Raw genomic sequence first — 18,456 nt, forward strand, 5'->3', positions numbered from 1 at the left:
TGACCAATTAAGATGCCTTCCTGAGACCTGTAGCATCTACAGTTCTTTACTGAAATCAACACACAAGAAACACAGCAGCGGTGAGTAGAGCACCAGAATTAGATGTGCATGTGAGAACATTGACAGCAGAATAGCAGTCCAGGTGGAGTCCAATAACATGCAATGTTCATCATATAGAATGACAGAACTGTCCTAGTCTGTAGGTGGAACTTTCACCAACTATAGCTGAAGCAAGAGAGGGTGAGGATGCTCTGGCGGCATGCTGCCATACTGCCAGCAAGCAAAGCAGGTGCTCTCATTTTGCCTTCTCACTGGCAGTGCCGAATACAAAATCCATGAGCGTGGTGATGGTATATGTGGGTGTGCTACCACAAGGTCCACTAGCATAACATTGACAAATTCTCCATTGACAAACCAACCCTGAAATCATCTTGTGAGTCACTGGGAACATTATTTCTTGACAGACGTTCACAGATTTGGAGCTATATGCAGTACTCTAGTATATGTGGAAGGATGGATATAAGAGTGACTGGATGATAATTATTAGGATGTGACTTGTCACCATTTTTTGGTGAAGGTTCAACAACTCTAAGATTTAAATATAAATATCTGTGAACACAGTTAGCATACTATAATATCCATAATTTTTTATTGCAGAATTGGAGAGAACATAAATTGCCTACGATTTTGAGTGTCTTAACTTGGCTTTCTGTGGTGACTTACTTTCATCTCTTTGCATTTAAAGGCAAGAACAATGAGTTCCAAATTTTTCAGAAAGTTATTAGCATTATTTGAGTTCTAGCCAACTTTTGTTTTTCATTTCGAGAACTGAAGAAAGCTGCAGACAGCTGCTTAATCTGCAATCTTTCATTGAGTACATGACCAGTTTCGGAACAGCTACAGTTTCATCATCTGGTGTAAAAAAAATAAAAATCACTGAATCATCTCAGGTGATCCTCACCCCAGTGTTGTCATGGAACCATTGTGGTGAGGATGACCTCAGATGATTAAGTGATTTTACTTTTTACACCAGACGACGGAACAGTGACAGTTCCAAAACCAGTTCTGTTCCCAATAAAAAATTGTGGGCTAAGTAACTGTCCTGTGGTTTTATTCATTTTTCAGAACTTGTACAGTTACTGCTGCTCCATAAGAACAACTCTCTAGTTTTTGATTTGCAACAGTGCTATTCAAATCATAAACATTAATGAAAAAACTACTGAAATCATTTGGAGTGATACCGTATTCAGAGAAAGTGTTTTTGGTTTTCTTACTTCTGCCCAATTCCATCATGATAACATTTCATGCAGCTTTATATTGTTGTTTTGTTCCATCATCTTTCGAGCGTGCACTCAGGACAGCGACAATTCTTCTTGCGATTTTTCGGCTAGAAACCTCCCAGCCATCTTCAAGCCAGAAAATCGCAGGAAGAATTGTCGCTGTCCCGAGTGCACACCCGAAAGATGATGGAACATTATGTCTGCCGGGAAAACTTCAAGAATCACAGCTTTATATTGTTTCAAAAGCTATTGCTACACTTATCATTCACTCTGCATTTGGCCAATCCAATGTCTACTCCATATTTATTTTTTAACCTTACATAGTTGACTTTCTCTGCATCACTATTTTCGCAGATTAGATGTGGACCCTTTACTCACAGGTGTGATATCATGTTTCCTATCTGAAACATTATTTATTTTTTACTAACTTATGTCACCAGATTTTTAACATATCAGAGTACATTAATAAATAATGGAAATGTATCCTCAAGAAAAATTTTTCAAGGATGTCATTCTGTTTTGTGGTTCTTAATTGTACACTGTAAGTTTCACTGTTCTCTTCATTCAACAGTCTCCTATACATTTCACTGCAATATTATGCAGGCATTTTAGTTTTTAATTTTAGCCATATATCTTTATGAGCAAAAGTTCTGTAATAGAGCCCCTTTGCACTCACAAGCAAAATGTTGTCTTCCAGCCGAGCCTGGACTTTGAGATACCCTACAGATCAGTCTGTCACCAAAACCTACATATCCAGAGGTGGGGGCGAGGAGGCAGGACCACTATCATACTCTAGTGTCCTTTTTGGAACAACCCCGGTTCCTATCGAGTTTTCTGAACATTGGTGATTACATTATAAAGATAGTAAAATTGTCTACTAGAATTATGAATGCAATTTAGATAATGCGAATTTAGCATACTAAGAAAATTAAATTGCTCTGGTGACTTTAGACATGCATCAACATTTATTTCTAAAAAATTTAAAATCCTGTATTTAGATCATTTTTCGTAATATAAGATCATTTTCTCCAAAAACTGTATGAATGCTTCAACAGTACTATCTGGCGAATGGTATGGGCACTGTATTGCAGTTCTATGCCAGTACTAATACATATCCAAGACCCCCATATGTTTGTGTTTCATTGTTTAGGTACAAGATATGTATATGCTCTAAAACACTTGGTAGGCATTTGTCTATTACCCGCTACAGGCTTTCATGATTTACCCTTGATTTACTTTGTAGTTTTAGTTTTTATAATGAAAAGTGTACAAACATAAGATATCAGATCAATTTGTTACCACAATTTTTACTTTGCTTCTGCATTCGTTTGGTGTGCCACCTTGCAACTGAATTGTCGCATTTCAACCTAACTTTGGTCTCAGGCAACGCTATAGATTAGCCTTATCACCATTACCAACCATATGTGTATTCAGTCTTACTATGCCATTGTTCATTTACACAGATAAGAAGATACAATAGGTGGTTACACAATCTGAGTTGTTGTTTTTGGTAAGAAATTATCCTTTCAAACATACTGTTACAGAAGAATGCTGTAGATTATAAGAGTAGGTGAGATAACTGTTCGGGAGGCAGGGTAAAAATTGTTGAGGGAGATCAAGGCTTAAATACAGTGAACAGACTCAGATGGATGTAGGCTGCAGTTGTTACATGAGATGACATAGACTAGCATGGAGAGCTGCATCAGAATCGGAATCTGGACTGAAGGAGAAAATGTCAGTAACATTTGGAAATTCTGCAGTTTACTTTTATGTGCCATAGCACCAACATTATTTTTCTTTCTTTTTGTAATTTCCAGGTACTTGTTTACCCCCATCCTATGGTATGCTTTACTTTCAGTTGGCACTTTTGGTTCTTCACCCCAATTAACATCTCTTGCATTATTTTACGAATATCTGCAGGCAGTTTACGACCAATTTAAATGTAAGCCATCCTCCCCACACTGCCTCCCAAAAATGTTAGGATCAAAGAATATCGCAGATGAGTCTCTTAAAATGAACGTAATGCTGATGTTTATATAACAGAGTGAAACCATTTGTTTCAATACACAAGGTATCTCATCCAGGCATTGTATCTTTCACACAACTGCTCGTATAGCAGTGTGCTTCATAATAAAATGCATCAAAGTTTTCTGAATAAATTATTTACATCTACAGCCAGTGCTTGTGAGTGTGAAACCCATGTGTCAACAATTATCTGTTCTAGAGTGTATCAAATATATTTCTGGATTTTTATTATTTTCAATTATATATTATCAGTAGCAATAGACACTATCAACAAACATTTTACATAATGCAGAGTTATTTATTTTGTGTTCTGACCAAACTAGGGTGCATCTATCTTGTACTGCTTCCTTTGTGAATTTTGTAACTCTAAGACTTTAGAACTCATACACTCAACATTAAAGACAAAAGTTTTAATCATTATAGGCTTCTAATATTTAAGGTTTTCTATACAATATCCCTTCAAGAGACAGAGGAATTAAAGACATTAGCTGCCAGTGGAAAATGATTTAAATTAATGGGGAAACTTGAAAATGTGTGCTTGGCTGGGATTTGAACCCTGCTTTCTAGGCAGATGTATTCACCAGTGTGCCATCTGGACACAGTGGCCATTGCATCTGCATGAACTATTCTAGCACCCATCAAACCCAAATTCTCAACTTATCCACTCACTACTGATGTAGTGCCCCTTACCCATTGTCCTCATTACTCACAGTGTTTCACTGACTCCTGTAAGAGTTTGAGCTTGTTGTACATCTGCATTGAAGGGATTACTGGCTGTCATCATAATTATGTATGTGATGTCTTCTTTTGGACCATTTCCCTAAAACCTTGGAAAAAATATTAGATAATTCACAAAACTTTAAAACTCTAACCATATTCATTGGAAAGTCACTTAAAATGGAAAGCAGGTCTGTTGCCTAATCTGTGGCAGTCCTCTGGTCCAAAAATGAAGCATAGTCTAATAAAATGTGGCACACAGTGATTTTACACCATGAGCACCACACATTGGAGGGTCCTTTTGCCAAAGCAGAAAGCCATGTGCCAAAGTACTGTGGCCTATGCAAAGAGGAATGAGGAGGACTTCGTTCCACCAACATGGCTGGAATGATAAACACCATGGATGCATTGTAGGCTTTACTAGACAGATCTTACCATCTTTCACTCCCAGCCATTCATCCTTCCATTGATGCAAGACTCTTTATCTCAACAGCGAGGTGATAGCATGCTGGGGATGGCACACTGAACTAATTGAGGGTCGCGACATGCCTCATTGGTTGCTATATCTGCTCTTTTGTTCCCCATGATATCCATGTGCCCTGAGACCTCATTCCTCAGCCACTGTAGCTGGAGGAGGGTATCCTGGATATTCAAGACTACTTTATCTGGTGGTTATAAGAATTGTAGAGAGTGAAGGGTACTCAGAGAATAGGAATAAACCAGGAATTTAGTTCCTGAATGATCTGCTTCAGGTAATTGGACCTTGAGGACACGAACTTCAAAAGTAACAGAGCAACCAAAGGAGTCCACCTGTTTCCATATATTCACATAAAGACAGCTGTAAAGTTGTGATGCACAGTTAATATGTCCTGAAATAATGTATTAAAAACACATGCAGGTGTGTAGCAATTCCTGTGCTGCATTAAATCTAAAATTACTACAGTAACCAGGATGACAGATGGTTAAAACCCTGGATTTGAGGCCGTACTTGTTCCACACAAAGCAACCCCATCATACACCATACATAGATCCCAAACAGTCTTGCTGCTTGTGGATGATTGGAGAAAAGGAACTCACATGGCTACTGCACCATGAGGAGTTGTTATCAGATTGTAAGTGGCAGTTCACCAGCCTCTGCACAGAGACTGAGTATGGGACTGGTCCTATAAGCACCCATGGCCAGCCAAATCCGTCATGGTGGATAGTGTCAATGATCTTTAGATACAAAGGCCTCACTGATCCATACAGTGTGCACCCATAGTCTAGCAGTGAACACTTGAAAGTCCAATAAAACTGGAGCAGATGCATCCTGTCTGCTCTCCAAGATATTTAGCTAAGGCACTTAATGATATTCAATGTCTTCAGGGTTCTGACTTTCAGTTGTGGCAACCACAACAATTAGGAGTAAAATATGAGGCCCAGAAACCTCACTGAGTCTTGAAAAAAACGTAGAAAAAACACTCTCTCTCTCTCTCTCTCTCTCTCTCTCTCTCTCTCTCTCTCTCTCTGTGTGTGTGTGTGTGTGTGTGTGTGTGTGTGTGTGTGTGTGTGTGTGTGCAGGAACAGATGGCAAAATCGTCCACAAACAAGAGGAGTATTGTATGGCACTCCTCACCATAAAGGTGATGCTGTTTATGGCTCTGGCAAAGAGGGTAACATTTACAATGCTGCCCTCTGGGAACCCATTGTCCTGATTAAAATGATCTGACAGTGAGCCAACAATGTGGGACCTAAAAAACTGCATAGCCAGGAAAGATCATATGAAGATGGGGAACACCCACAAAAGCCTAATTGATGAAGTTACTTTAGAATACTGTCTCTCTGTGTAGAGGTGAATGCTTTACTAATATCAAATAATATACTGTGACAATCATGTTTACATAGGAAAGTCTGCTGAACAGCTACATCTAGCAGGGTCAGGTTGTCAACAATGGACCAAAATCTCTGGAATCCATACTAAGAGTAAGTAAGGAGGTACCTACCAGCAATCTCTAACAACAAGACCAGACAACAGTTAACCATTCACTTCAGCATCTTTCCGATACAGTTTGTTAAGGCAATAGTCCGGTAACTACTGGAACATGTATGGTCCTTTCCTGGTTTGATTTGAGGAAACACAATTGCCCCTCTCCAAGAGACACAAAAGTGGCCTGTCTGCCATATTTAATTAAAATAGTCAAGGATGATTTGCTCTGCTGTACTGGTTTTGGTCATGACTGGGTGCAGTATCACTAGTCTCAGACAGTGGCGATTCCAGCTCCCAGAAGGAGAAATGGTAGCTGTAAAACTCAGAATTGTTGTTGTGGTCTTCAGTCCTGAGACTGGTTTGATGCAGCTCTCCATGCTACTCTATCCTGTGCAAGCTTCATGATCTCCCCATACCTACTGCAACCTACATCCTTCTGAATCTGTTTAGTGTAACAATTATGGGGTCCCAATCCCAGCTTTCCCATCTCTACAGTCACATGGTAGTGGCAAAATGCCAGACCCTGTCTGCCATTGGCACTAGTCTGTGCAAAATGCTCTGCCATTGTCTGAACGATGTCTCCGGAAGTTGTTTGGAGGCATCCCTGTTTCAGCACTGCTACTACTGGTAGATGACTGTGTTTCTCAGGAATCCTCCTGATGACTTCCCGTATTTTTATAAAACAAGTGAAATGGTTGATGGAGTCCAGGAACCCTTCCCGTGACGTTTTCTTGCTCTCCTTAATTACATGTCAAGACTGGCTCTCACAGCCCAAAAGACTGTGAGGTTGTCAGCTACAGGGCAGTGCTTGAACTGCTGAAGAGCAGCACGACTGTCCCAGCCTGTTGAGTGGCACTTACCAGTCCTCCAAGGTATAGGCTCCTCCTCTTGTGACCCGTGGTCTTTGGTAATGATAAGTCAGCAGCATGATGGATCACTTACGGAATATAGTTCACCCATTCCTGGATACTTTCACGGGGTTCAAACTCAGCTAGCTGGCTGAACAACATCCAGTTAGCCCTGCTGATCATCCATTTTGGAAGCTTCTGTTCAGGTAATTCCACATCCAGTAGGTGGTCCAATAGTGGGAAGTTGTCATTGGAATGAAGGGCACCAGTAGCTTCACACTGAGCAGTCTGCAAGGGTGGGAGAGCGGAAAGAGGTTGATGTCTGAGAACAATTCAGTAGCACCTGAGAAATGAGTGAGACTGCCTGTATTGAGGCTGCACAGCTCTGAAACATCATACAGATCTCCAAGACCAATAACTGGGGCAAGTATAGGTCAAATCCCATAATGCATTACGGGCACTGGCACCAGTAAGATAAATGGGCTAGAGAGTTGTTCAATAAGACCTGAGAGAGTCTCAGAGTCTATTGCATCCTGTAGAGGTAAGTACAGGGAGCAGATAGTGATCTTCAGACTGACATGAACTGCAACAGCTACTGCTTGTACATCACTAATCAAGGAGAGAACAGAGGAGTATTGGGTGTTATTGATAAACACATCAACCCCTCCCTTGCCTGTGTCCCCAGTCTGGTCATCCTTTTGGTGGAGAGTATAGACCTGTTGGACGCACGACAGTGGTTTAAAAATGTGTTTCTCATGCATATGAGCACAGGGGGTTGTACCTGTCTCATGAGTTTTAGCTCCTCCACATGTGTCCTGAGCCCATTAATGCTCCACTGTAATTTGGGAGCCATATGTCACAGGAGCAGCGCTTTTATCATGTCTTTCTGCCAGGGAGGGGAGCCCATAATGGGAAGAGGCTGTCTTGGGGTGAGATGATTGCCCCAGGCCAAAATTAGGGTCCATTAGCTCTGCAAAAGAATCATGAGAAACATTGGACTGTTTACTTCCCAACTCCATCAGTAGTGGACGCTTGACCTTCAATTTTTTGGCCAGGGTAGGCTTTGGAGTCACAACCATGGCAGTGGTTATGGCAGCACTGGGTGGCATACCGGACTGAATCTTTGGAGGGGCTGGGAGCTCTGCAACATTGGCCTTCCCTGACATTCTGAGGGGAAGTACAAGAGCCGAATCAGCTGCTGCAGCACAAGTGCATTGACAGACACAGGTACTAGTGCTGATACTTGAAACCTCCATTTGTGTAGCAGTGTCCGATTTCTGCACTGGCTGTTTTTAGAACTGAAACAAAGAAGGCAGTGAATGTTTGGACAGCATGGCTTTTGTGGTGTCACCACCAGACACCACACTTGCTAGGTGGTAGCCTTTAAAGGGGCCGTGGTCCGTTAGTATACGTCGGACCCGTGTGTCGCCACTATCAGTGATTGCAGAACGATCGAGGCCACACAACAGGTCTAGTCTAGAGAGACTCCCTAGCACTCGCCCCAGTTGTACAGCTGACTTTGCTAGTGATGGTTCACTGTCTACATATGTTCTCACTTGCAGAGACGACAGTTTAGCATAGCCTTCAGCTACGTCATTTGCATGGTCTAGCAAGGTGCCATATTAAGTTACTAACAGATAATATTGTGAATCATGTACTGTCAAGAGCGACGTTCATCATTAATGGATTAAAGTTAAGTATCCAACTAATTATGTCCGCTTTCAGAATTCCAATTCCTTGTCATGATCCAGACTTCACGTCAGTATAGTTCTTCCCTCCTCACGCCAGCCTGCGTGAGCTAAAACGAGTACATTTCAATCTCCTCTGGTAACACGGTGTTGGCTCTTTAGCCAACACAACAGCTTTATACATCTTTTTAGCACCACCATAAGGGATGCACCTCATAATCTCCAGCTCTTGTATCCTTCATTCAAGATATATGCTGCAGTCCCAACTCCAGACAGATGAGCCCCAGAGCAGTTCACACACTTCAAAGAAGAACAACACGACTCTTTCATGGATGGCCTTACCTCGTTTGCTACATGTGGCTTCTCCCTCACACCCAAGAGTAGTATGCCCAACTTTCTTGCATTTGAAACAGCACTTAAGGATACATGAATAGGTGAAGGAAGCTTTGTGCTCCTGAACATCAGTATAAATGAGTCAAATTTCATAAGATCCCCATCCACCCTCTTATTATGTTTTGCACATCACCTCTACCTCCCGGAGCCCCCTTATATTTCAATTCCTCCTTGGGAATCTCCAGCAGGCCCCTGCACATCACATTATTGCTGTAATTCAAGGTGGTCAGCACCTCAGTTTTAATAGCATATTCCCCAAGGCACTGAGCTTTCTGGAGGTTCTCAATCTGTTGGAAACAAGAAGTTTCCACCAACAGTGTCCCATTATGCAATCGCTTGTTAGTATTAGGGTGCCAGTAAAACCTTCCAATCCTTTCTGAATACAGAAAGGTGAAACTTTCTTGAAGCTGCCCTCTCTCCTTTTCATTATCAAACACACATTCTGATTACCAACATATGTTCTGTTACTAGACCCAAAACGTTTAGAATCAACTCCTGAGTCAGAACTGGCTACACAACGCCTCTTGTTTGATTGGATGTGGGTACTGTCCTGCACCCCATCCTTTCCACTTGGAGAAGGGAATTTCGAGGGTTCCATCTCAGTCCCTCAAGCAGCTAGGGAAATAAAAGTTCACCCAGACAGGTTTCCATGTGCCTAGTTAAGTCTTATACAACTGAGGGGCAGTAGGTTCCCCATGTGTAGCCCTGTAACAACTGTTCTACCTCGATGGCCAGGCATCTCATTGGCACACAGTATGCCTTCAGATCGAGGTTTTTCTTTTTTTTTTTTTTTTTTTTAATGAGCTTTTTTCCATCCTCATGATCCAAGTTGTCAAGCCAAGATCCCCATTCCCTGTGACACATAGCATTCTACTGCCACAGTGCACAATGGGACATAGGACTGGCAGCATTTAGCCGTCCCCAATTCAAGAACCCTGGGTCACCCCCAGACACGTACCCAGGTAAAAATGCTAGGCTCTGAGTGCTCTCAGCTAATTTAAGGGTCTGAATATTTTTTTTACAATGCCGCAAAATAACTGATTAAGGTAGCAAGATAAACAGTATAATCCCTCATAGCAAAATTAGCATGCTGTCAAAACTTTCAGCTTCTGTGATGTCACAAATGCATAGACCCAAGAACCCTAGTAAAATCTGGAGAATTACACAAGGAATATTTCAGAGAATACTTTAATGTTTGAAAAACTTCCAATTCAACACTTTGTTGCTTTTCCTCTGTGCATTTTTTGCCAAAGCCGAGTAATAAATATGCAGAAATGCAGTTGTAAAAAGTGCAGTACAATTCCGTGAATCTACAGATTAACTATACTGTACTTCAGTGTGTACTATTATACACATCTTCAGTGGACACTGATACTTTCCATAAGTAAAGTAGTAAAGCCATTAAAATGTACACAGTCCAATTAATATTGAAATAATCAACTAGATGTTTCAGCTAAAGCTTGTTAGATAAAGGTATGAACAGAAACAGGCCCAGAAATTATTTATTCTCTTTATTAAAAACACAATATCCACATCACTACACAAAAGGTTTCTCTCTCTCTCTCTTTGAGGTGCTGATTATCACTGATACCATAATCCCTCATGTTGTAAAGCACACGACCTAAGCAATCAGCTACATTCTCTATACTTCTTTAGCATGGATGGTACCTCTCACATCATCCAAAATCCTTATTAACTTAACGCCTTCAGCAATTTTCTCTGCAAAATTTCAATAGCTTGCCCAACAACAAACACATCATCACTGCACAAAAACTACTAACATTATGCATGACATTCTACATTTTATACCATTCTGTCTGGCTGATCCCGTTTGACAGGAAATGGCCTGAACTGAATAGTTAATACATTGCATTATTCATGCAAGTTATAAAGGTTACTGCAATTCAGCAAATATAATGAAAATACTGATGTTAAGGAATGTATGATATGTAGATATTGTGCCTTTTATAGAACTAAATTGTATTGATTTTTTTTTAATCTATAGAAAACACACAGACAGCACTTTGTGTTAGGGTGTGTATAATGTGCCACATGAATTTGGAGGGCATAAACTGGCAAAATACTGTCTACTGAATTACTATTAGTAAGAACATAAAGTAATATACTTCGGCTACTGCAGCAGGGGAACATTGTTTGGAAGCAAATTATGGCACTTGGTAGGGGCACTACAGTTACTACAGCATAGGCAAAATACAAGTCCTGATACAGGTATTTTGTACTAACAGTTCGACAACATTTCACAACAATGACAATTTCTGGCATGTTCTGTTCATTAACTTCGCCAATGTATTTTGTTCAAGACTAAGTATTTTCCAGTCCAGTTTTATTATGATCAGAGTGTAGCACCTAACATTTTATGGTGCCACCACAAAAATGTGAGTCTCATAAACTAATTATAAAACGAAGTTATTGTTACACGACTGGAATACAATCGTTCCGTTGAACACTGCACGAGTCCTTCCTGCAGATGTAATCCCAAACTATCCAAAATTGTGTGTCGTCCTTGGAGCAATTGACTTTTCTTCCAGTAATTCGCTTTACTTCAAGCACACTTCTCAAGAATACATACAAACTGTCACTAAATTCATTATCACAGACATTACACTGCACATTATACACGATCAAATCTGTCATTACAACTTTAAATGACTGCTCTGTGGCTACGAAGCCATTCATTGGCTAATAGCATAGCGAATTTCATTGGTGCGAACGAATGTTACGGTCATTATATATAGGTAAGTACACACTTGCACACAAAATCGTGCAGTAGCTAAATAATGTATACAGGCAGCCTAGTTACTTTGTCTCGTGTAAACACTTGACTGCCTTGTTATTCTGTATCCACAGAAATCAGACATCCTAGTGGGGGAAATATAACAAACTACAGATCAGAATTGCAAACAGTTAAACACGGTGTGCCGCAAGGGTCGGTGCTTGGGCCAATACTATTTATACTCTACGTAAATGACTTCCCTAGCCATACAAATCTGAAACTTATAATGTATGTTGATGAGTGATGTCTAAAGATTTGAAAAACATAAATAATAATAGTAATGAAAAAAGATGAAGGGTCTTCCAGGGCGCAAAGAAGTGCCTGGAGGCCCACATCTACCAACACCTCCACACTACTATGTGTTGCGCAACATGTCTCCCATTTCAAAGGGGAGTCAAAAGTTCTGCGATTTCGTTGCAAAAATGTGTCTATTGACAAACAATGCCTCGATCGACTTTGTATAATAGCGTGCACGGGGGCCAAGAACTCTTTGAGTGACCTACCAGACGTGTCATCATCATCAGCGACAGCATTATTATCATCACCAACTGTTTGAGTAATGAAAAACCAAAATGAGTCATTTTATTATATTTTAATCTGTTTTACAGCAAAAAACGATGTGCATTAACTTAAGTTCATTTTGTTGAAGATCAGTAATATAGCTGCTGCCAACGCCTGGCCATGTGTAAGAATTGTAATGATCGATAACGCAAGAAAATGGATTTCCCAAATAAAATTAAAAAAAGATCCCAAACTGCTAAATGGACTCATTTTGGAAATACTGTACGTGATGACTCATAATAATTGCAACTTCGGAAGTTGTACTCACAGTTTCCACTGTTTTTTAATTGAGCTGACAACATGAAAATATTGCAACCGTGTGTCGAAATGACACGTCTCTCGTCAGCTCTCACTCATTGTAGGCCAATGACGAAAGTAAACTGTTTGCACTAATTATCTTCCATCTCTTGCAGTATAGTAGTGTGCTGATTCCAAGAGTATTTATTAGTTGAAGACCATGATATTTTCCAGTATAATTGGTGCTAGTAATCCACAGATATTTTTGTGGAGTAATCATTTTGTATGTCTTTAATCAACGACTCTTGATAAAATCAATGTAGTAAAACATCTTCGCCAATAAACATCTCTGGCAACGGCGTCTGATGTAGGCATGCCGTTAACAAACAAAGTTTGATGATATATTCGTTTATTATTAGCTTTCAGTTCAATCTTAGCACTTTTTCGCATTCATCGTGTGAATTAGTTGACGTGTATGTCAGATAACTGAAACTACAGCGTCCGTAAGAGAGGTTAGGGTATATCTAAAAATGTCAGTCAGACGAGCGACTCATGGAGGAAGCTGGTACTCCGATTCGCCTGAAGAACTGAGAAAGCAGTTGGATAACTGGCTGAATGCAGCGGATTTGACACATGGACCTGCTCGAGCAATAATAGCACCTCACGCCGGATATCAATACAGTGGGGCCTGTAGCGGTTTTGCGTACCGACAAGTCAGTGCTGTCGTAGTGAGACGGATTTTTATATTGGGACCATCCCATCATGTGCGTCTCGGTGGATGTGCACTTTCTACTGCGACCAAGTACTGTACGCCCTTATACGACTTGCGAGTTGATGTGAAAGTAAATGCTGATCTTGACGCTACAGGACATTTTGAGTGGATGGACATGTCTGTAGACGAAGACGAACACAGTATAGAAATGCATCTTCCTTACGTTGCAAAAGTAATGGAGGATTATAAAGATTCTTTTACAATTGTGCCGGTATTAGTTGGCTCACTGACGCCTGACAAAGAGTCCGTCTACGGCAGTATTTTCTCGCATTATTTAGCAGATCCACAAAACTTATTTGTGATATCGTCTGATTTCTGTCATTGGGGACATCGCTTCAGATACACGTACTACGATCGCAGCTGGGGTGACATATTTCAAGCAATAACATATTTAGACAAAATGGGAATGGACATTATTGAGTCCCTAGATCCACAAGCCTTTACTGCATATTTGAAGAAATACGGAAACACTATATGTGGACGTCATCCCATAGGTGTTTTATTGCAAGCTGTGAACAGTTTGCAGAAATCTGGTAGTAATGGTCATAGGATGTGCCTTAAGTTCTTGAAATATGCACAGTCCAGCCAGTGTAACAATATGAGTGATTCGTCTGTAAGCTACGCAGCTGGAGCCCTCACGATTGAATAACAATCAGTTTTCTTTTATCTGAAGCCACTAGTGATTGACTGTTATGAAGGAACTGCGAGAAATAAGTTGAATAATGCTTTTAAATCTTTACAAAATTTAACAGGAGCAAATGGAAGAATGCAGACCTGCAGCCACCAAAATGCGTTTATCTTGTTAAAACTTATTTTAAAAGTACAAGCTGACCCGTTTGTGCAGTTTGCAGTTGGTGCTGCCCACCCAACGATAAACAGCAACGAAGGTGTATTACTGTAGTTTACTGCAAAAAATGGAATCCGATGAGCTCTAAACAAAGGCCTATAACATTATATATATATATGTGTGTGTGTTTGTGTGGGACATAATTGAACCAAGAATTAGTGTGCTATGAAATGATAATTCTCTGAATTCAAGAGTGTGGTTCAGACAATATATCGCAGGAAGAAAGGGTCTTGAGAAGGGTGTCGGGGGAGGAAAAATTTTTATTTGCTGGGTCAGTCTTAAGTAATGATCCACTGCAAGAATTTATTTGTATGCTGCAATACAATCTGGTAAATGGTATAATTAAAATGTGCTGCAAACATGCATTTGCAAACTATTACAGACAGTTTTCACAGGAAGCAGAAATAAGTTACAAATATGCAAAAGACTGTAGCAAATAATTTTGGAATACTATAGCTTGGTCAGATTTATGCCCAACAACAAAGGGACAATACCATATAATTATTTTGCTTAATATCATATTGATTCAACTGTGATGTATGTTATATCAGTTGTCGAAGTGCCTAAGCATTTGGTTACTTAACTGGCTGCGGAATTACTCACTGAACAGTATGCTACCAAAGTAAATATCATTAAATCTTGAATCACTTGCCAAGAAATTTCTCCGGTTTTCATTTTACATCTATCAGAAGAGGCATCACTCATATGGGTTGAACCTCATGGATTTTGCAGGTATGCATAACAATATCAGTAAATTGCTTTGGAGGAATGCATGCAAATATTCTCAGTGGAACTATAAATTTGTGGAACTTAGAGATGAAAGTAATTATTGTGATGAGCATTCAGCTTAATTTTATTAGCTGTAGATTAAAAGAACAAATAGAGCAAGCCATGCTACTTCTTACAACAAAATAGTACAGAAAATAGATATAGAAAATTTAACTTTAAGCCAGAGAGAAAGATTATGTGAAAAGGAAAAACAGCTGTTTTCAAGTTGCATTGTGTTACCTAAAATAGTAACTGCCTTAAATTATTGTGGCAGTTCCGTAAAGATAGTGCTGTAGAGAACGTAATCTCATGGGGTACAATGTTAATCCAGGTTGTGCAATGAAGGAACAAAACAAAAATTAAAAAGATCAAAACACTTTAACTTGAAGAGATTCAAACAATTGTGTACTTGCTGTATGTATGTTCCAACAAATGATTATAGAATGACATCTTCATTTTTCAGAGTTGCTGATGTGTGAAGCTTACCCAGGCATCTGTTTACGTGGACATCTACTTGCCAGTTACGATAAGCTTGTTCGCCCAGTAAAGAAACAGAATGACACAGTAACTGTGGAAGTCCGTCTTGATGTACTGTACATCAGTGTTGTGAGTAATTTTATGGGAAAAAAATAATAATAGCCTCCATACCTCTGTCTTCCCTTCTCTCTCAAGTTTCTTACAGTTCAGGCTAACTTAGCACTCAGTTAAGGCTGAAACTGTATATGCCATTAACTTAAGTTTTGTTCATGCTGTCTACAGGCATTAACTTGAGGATAGTGAGTTAAGAATGATATGTCACATACTGTAATGGTTGGAAAAGAAAAGTCCTTAAAAACAGTCACAATAACTTATTGTTTCCTGAATTATGCTTACACAAAATTAAAAATGAAAGTTGAATATAATGTAATACATATTTTACTGTAAAGACATGTTATCGTCATTGTAGTCTGGCTTTCTTGGCGGATTTTAAAATTTGTCTTGGTTAAAATCAGTTTTGAGTCAAAATGACACGTTTTTGATGACACCCATAGTGACAAACAAGCTTTCGGAGTTTTACTTCAGCTGATTCTGCTTTAGTGTTGTCTACTGCTACGATAATCTTATTTCCTGCCCCAACCAATCTATATGAATTCTTTGTTCTTCGGATTTCACCATAAGTTTTTATAGTTTACCATGCGTAGGCCTAGAATAAACTGTATATAATTGCGGCTTCCACTTCAGTTTTTTTAACAGCTGCTTTTGAAATCAAAGACTGGGCAAATAAATAAGAACAAGATGATCTTTTAAGTCCTTATATAAAGGTGAACTCAGATTCTGCTACTGAAACCATGTAACAAACAGTCCCTCTTGGACAAAGACTGACATGTTAGTAAAGAAGAATTAAAAATGACAGTCCTATGCTTCTTCTTGTATTTACATAATGTTGTTGAAAACTTGTTTAAACACTTATTTAATCACACTACTACTAGTTTGCTTTTAAATATGTTTAATCAATTATGAAGGATGTCATCAAATGAATTTTGATAACCTGGCTCATTATTTGAACTGGAAAGAAATACTTGTGTTACTGATATTTGATGTGTTTCTTTGATCAAAAATGTACAGCCATTTATGTGTGTCCAAGATCCACTAATATGTTATAGGCCAAATGTAAAAAAAGAAAAAAAATTTTAAAATCACAAAGTGCCTGGTATCTGCATACATGTTTTGTATCAACCTCCACTTAAATTTTGTCAGATACTGATGCTCTTATTGTTTCGTAATGTACAATTGTAAGAATATTTAAAATTTAATCCTGCAAGAAGAAAGCAGGCTTTGTTAAATGAAAAGACTGAGAGATAATTAAAGTGAAGGGTAGATTTTACCATTCCTAGAGCGTTGTTTCTGTTCCCTGTGTTCATTTATCCTGTATTGTGATGTAGATGGTACTCTATAAATATTGACATTTTATATTATATAATGAGTTGGTTTAGCCACACAAGACTGTTCAGACTTTATACTCTTTCCACTGTTGCCCTTTTAAGAAAATGTATATGTTCGCACTCGACGAGAATTAATTTTACGTTAAAGGGGAGCAAATGTATGGTACATAATCATAATTGTAGGCCTCAAATTCCAGATTAATTTTATTATTATTATTATTTTTATTTTTATTGTTGTTATTATGAGTGATAACATGTACATATTCATTACAGAGTGGTCATGTAATGAAAACCTAAGCCCCGTTTTGCTTGTTAAATATATATATATTTCAGGGTGAACTAAATATGTATGTGATTGAAGAGACTGCTAGTTTGCAAGACTTTCACATTTGAGAATAAGTTTTAGCTCTGCTGCTCTGTTACATCGACTGTTCTCTGAAAAAGAGCAGCAGTTGCTTTTGTAAAAGTACTTTGTTTTTGTCAGAAGGAATAATTTGCAATGATACATGCATGAATGAACAACTTTTGTAAGTTGAGCTCCGCATTTTCTTAGAATTTTTATGTTCTGAGTTCCTCAGCATTTTCAAAGTGAAAAAAAAGGGCTTATGCTCCTTGGCAGTTTCCTAATTTCATATATGTGTTTGTGCTCATTGAATATAGTAATCTGTCTGCGTTACAATACCAGTCTGTTCCACCTATGTGTCAATCTTGTTACCTGTTTGCAGTATTTTGCATTTTATTTGGATTTGAAATATTGGCAGCAGTTTCTGTTGTAGGTTTAACAGTAGTGCCCCTGTTAAAATGTCGTTTTTTAAACTCAGGTATGTATTGTTACATGAAACTGGAATACTTCAGATTGTGTATGAAATTGAACATTTTGTGTGTTAGCAATACTTACATGATATGCGAATTATGTTAAAGTAGGTTACAGGAAAGAGCAACAGCAATGAATGTGTCACAGCCTGTGTCATATCTGCATCTTTTTCTGTACATGGTGTTTGACTTTTTTGTATTTTGCATGAAGTTTTGGTACAAAATAAAAAGAGGAAAATAGTGTCTCTTGAATGCATTCCTTATGGAATTGGATAGATCATTTTATTTTGCACAGTATTTAAGTACCTATTGCCAGATTAGACTTTTAAAATGATGATAATTTCAATAAAAATGCATGGACAGTTTCTGGTATCCAGTTTGATATAGCTTAACACAGGAAATTATTTGTTTGGTACAGAGAACGTGTAAGGTGACATCAACGCAACACATACAATGTTTGTTATAATTGAATGTCTCTCTACAATGTGAACATTTTTAGATGCCTGCAAACGGTATTAACCCCCAGATTATTTCCTAGTCCATTGTCGAGCTACTGAGAACTGCATCTGTAATGAACTTAAAATGGCAATGCTACGCATTAACTTAGTTCCTTTTTGTCATACTTTTAATTTGCATACATTGTCACATAGTATGGCTCTACAGAGTAAATACTGTAAATTAGCTTTTACACTTAAAGTTCACCTGTGCAGAAGGAGGAGGAATGTTAATCTGTAGAAGATATACTTGAATTGTGTGATGTAAACAGGAGGAGCAACACTTGTGGAGACTATGCATCTTCGAAACTTCTTTCACAAGATACAGTAA

General features: G+C 38.8%; 1 protein-coding gene across 1 annotated transcript; it reads left to right on the forward strand.

The window, feature by feature from the left end:
* The first annotated feature begins 12,941 nt into the window (after positions 1-12,941).
* On the forward strand, positions 12,942-17,887 carry LOC126272981 (protein MEMO1-like). Its single transcript, XM_049976325.1, has 2 exons — positions 12,942-14,860; positions 15,360-17,887. The coding sequence occupies exon 1, from the start codon at positions 13,040-13,042 to the stop codon at positions 13,928-13,930; it is 891 nt and encodes a 296-aa protein (XP_049832282.1). The 5' UTR covers positions 12,942-13,039; the 3' UTR covers positions 13,931-14,860; positions 15,360-17,887.
* The last annotated feature ends 569 nt before the right edge of the window (positions 17,888-18,456 follow it).

Source organism: Schistocerca gregaria, chromosome 5 (genome assembly GCF_023897955.1).
Source record: "Schistocerca gregaria isolate iqSchGreg1 chromosome 5, iqSchGreg1.2, whole genome shotgun sequence".
Lineage (NCBI taxonomy): Eukaryota > Metazoa > Arthropoda > Insecta > Orthoptera > Acrididae > Schistocerca > Schistocerca gregaria.

What these genes read in the sequence shown, in the direction of transcription:
- LOC126272981 (XM_049976325.1), top strand. Translation starts at nt 13,040, where the DNA reads ATGTCAGTCAGACGAGCGACTCATGGAGGAAGCTGGTACTCCGATTCG.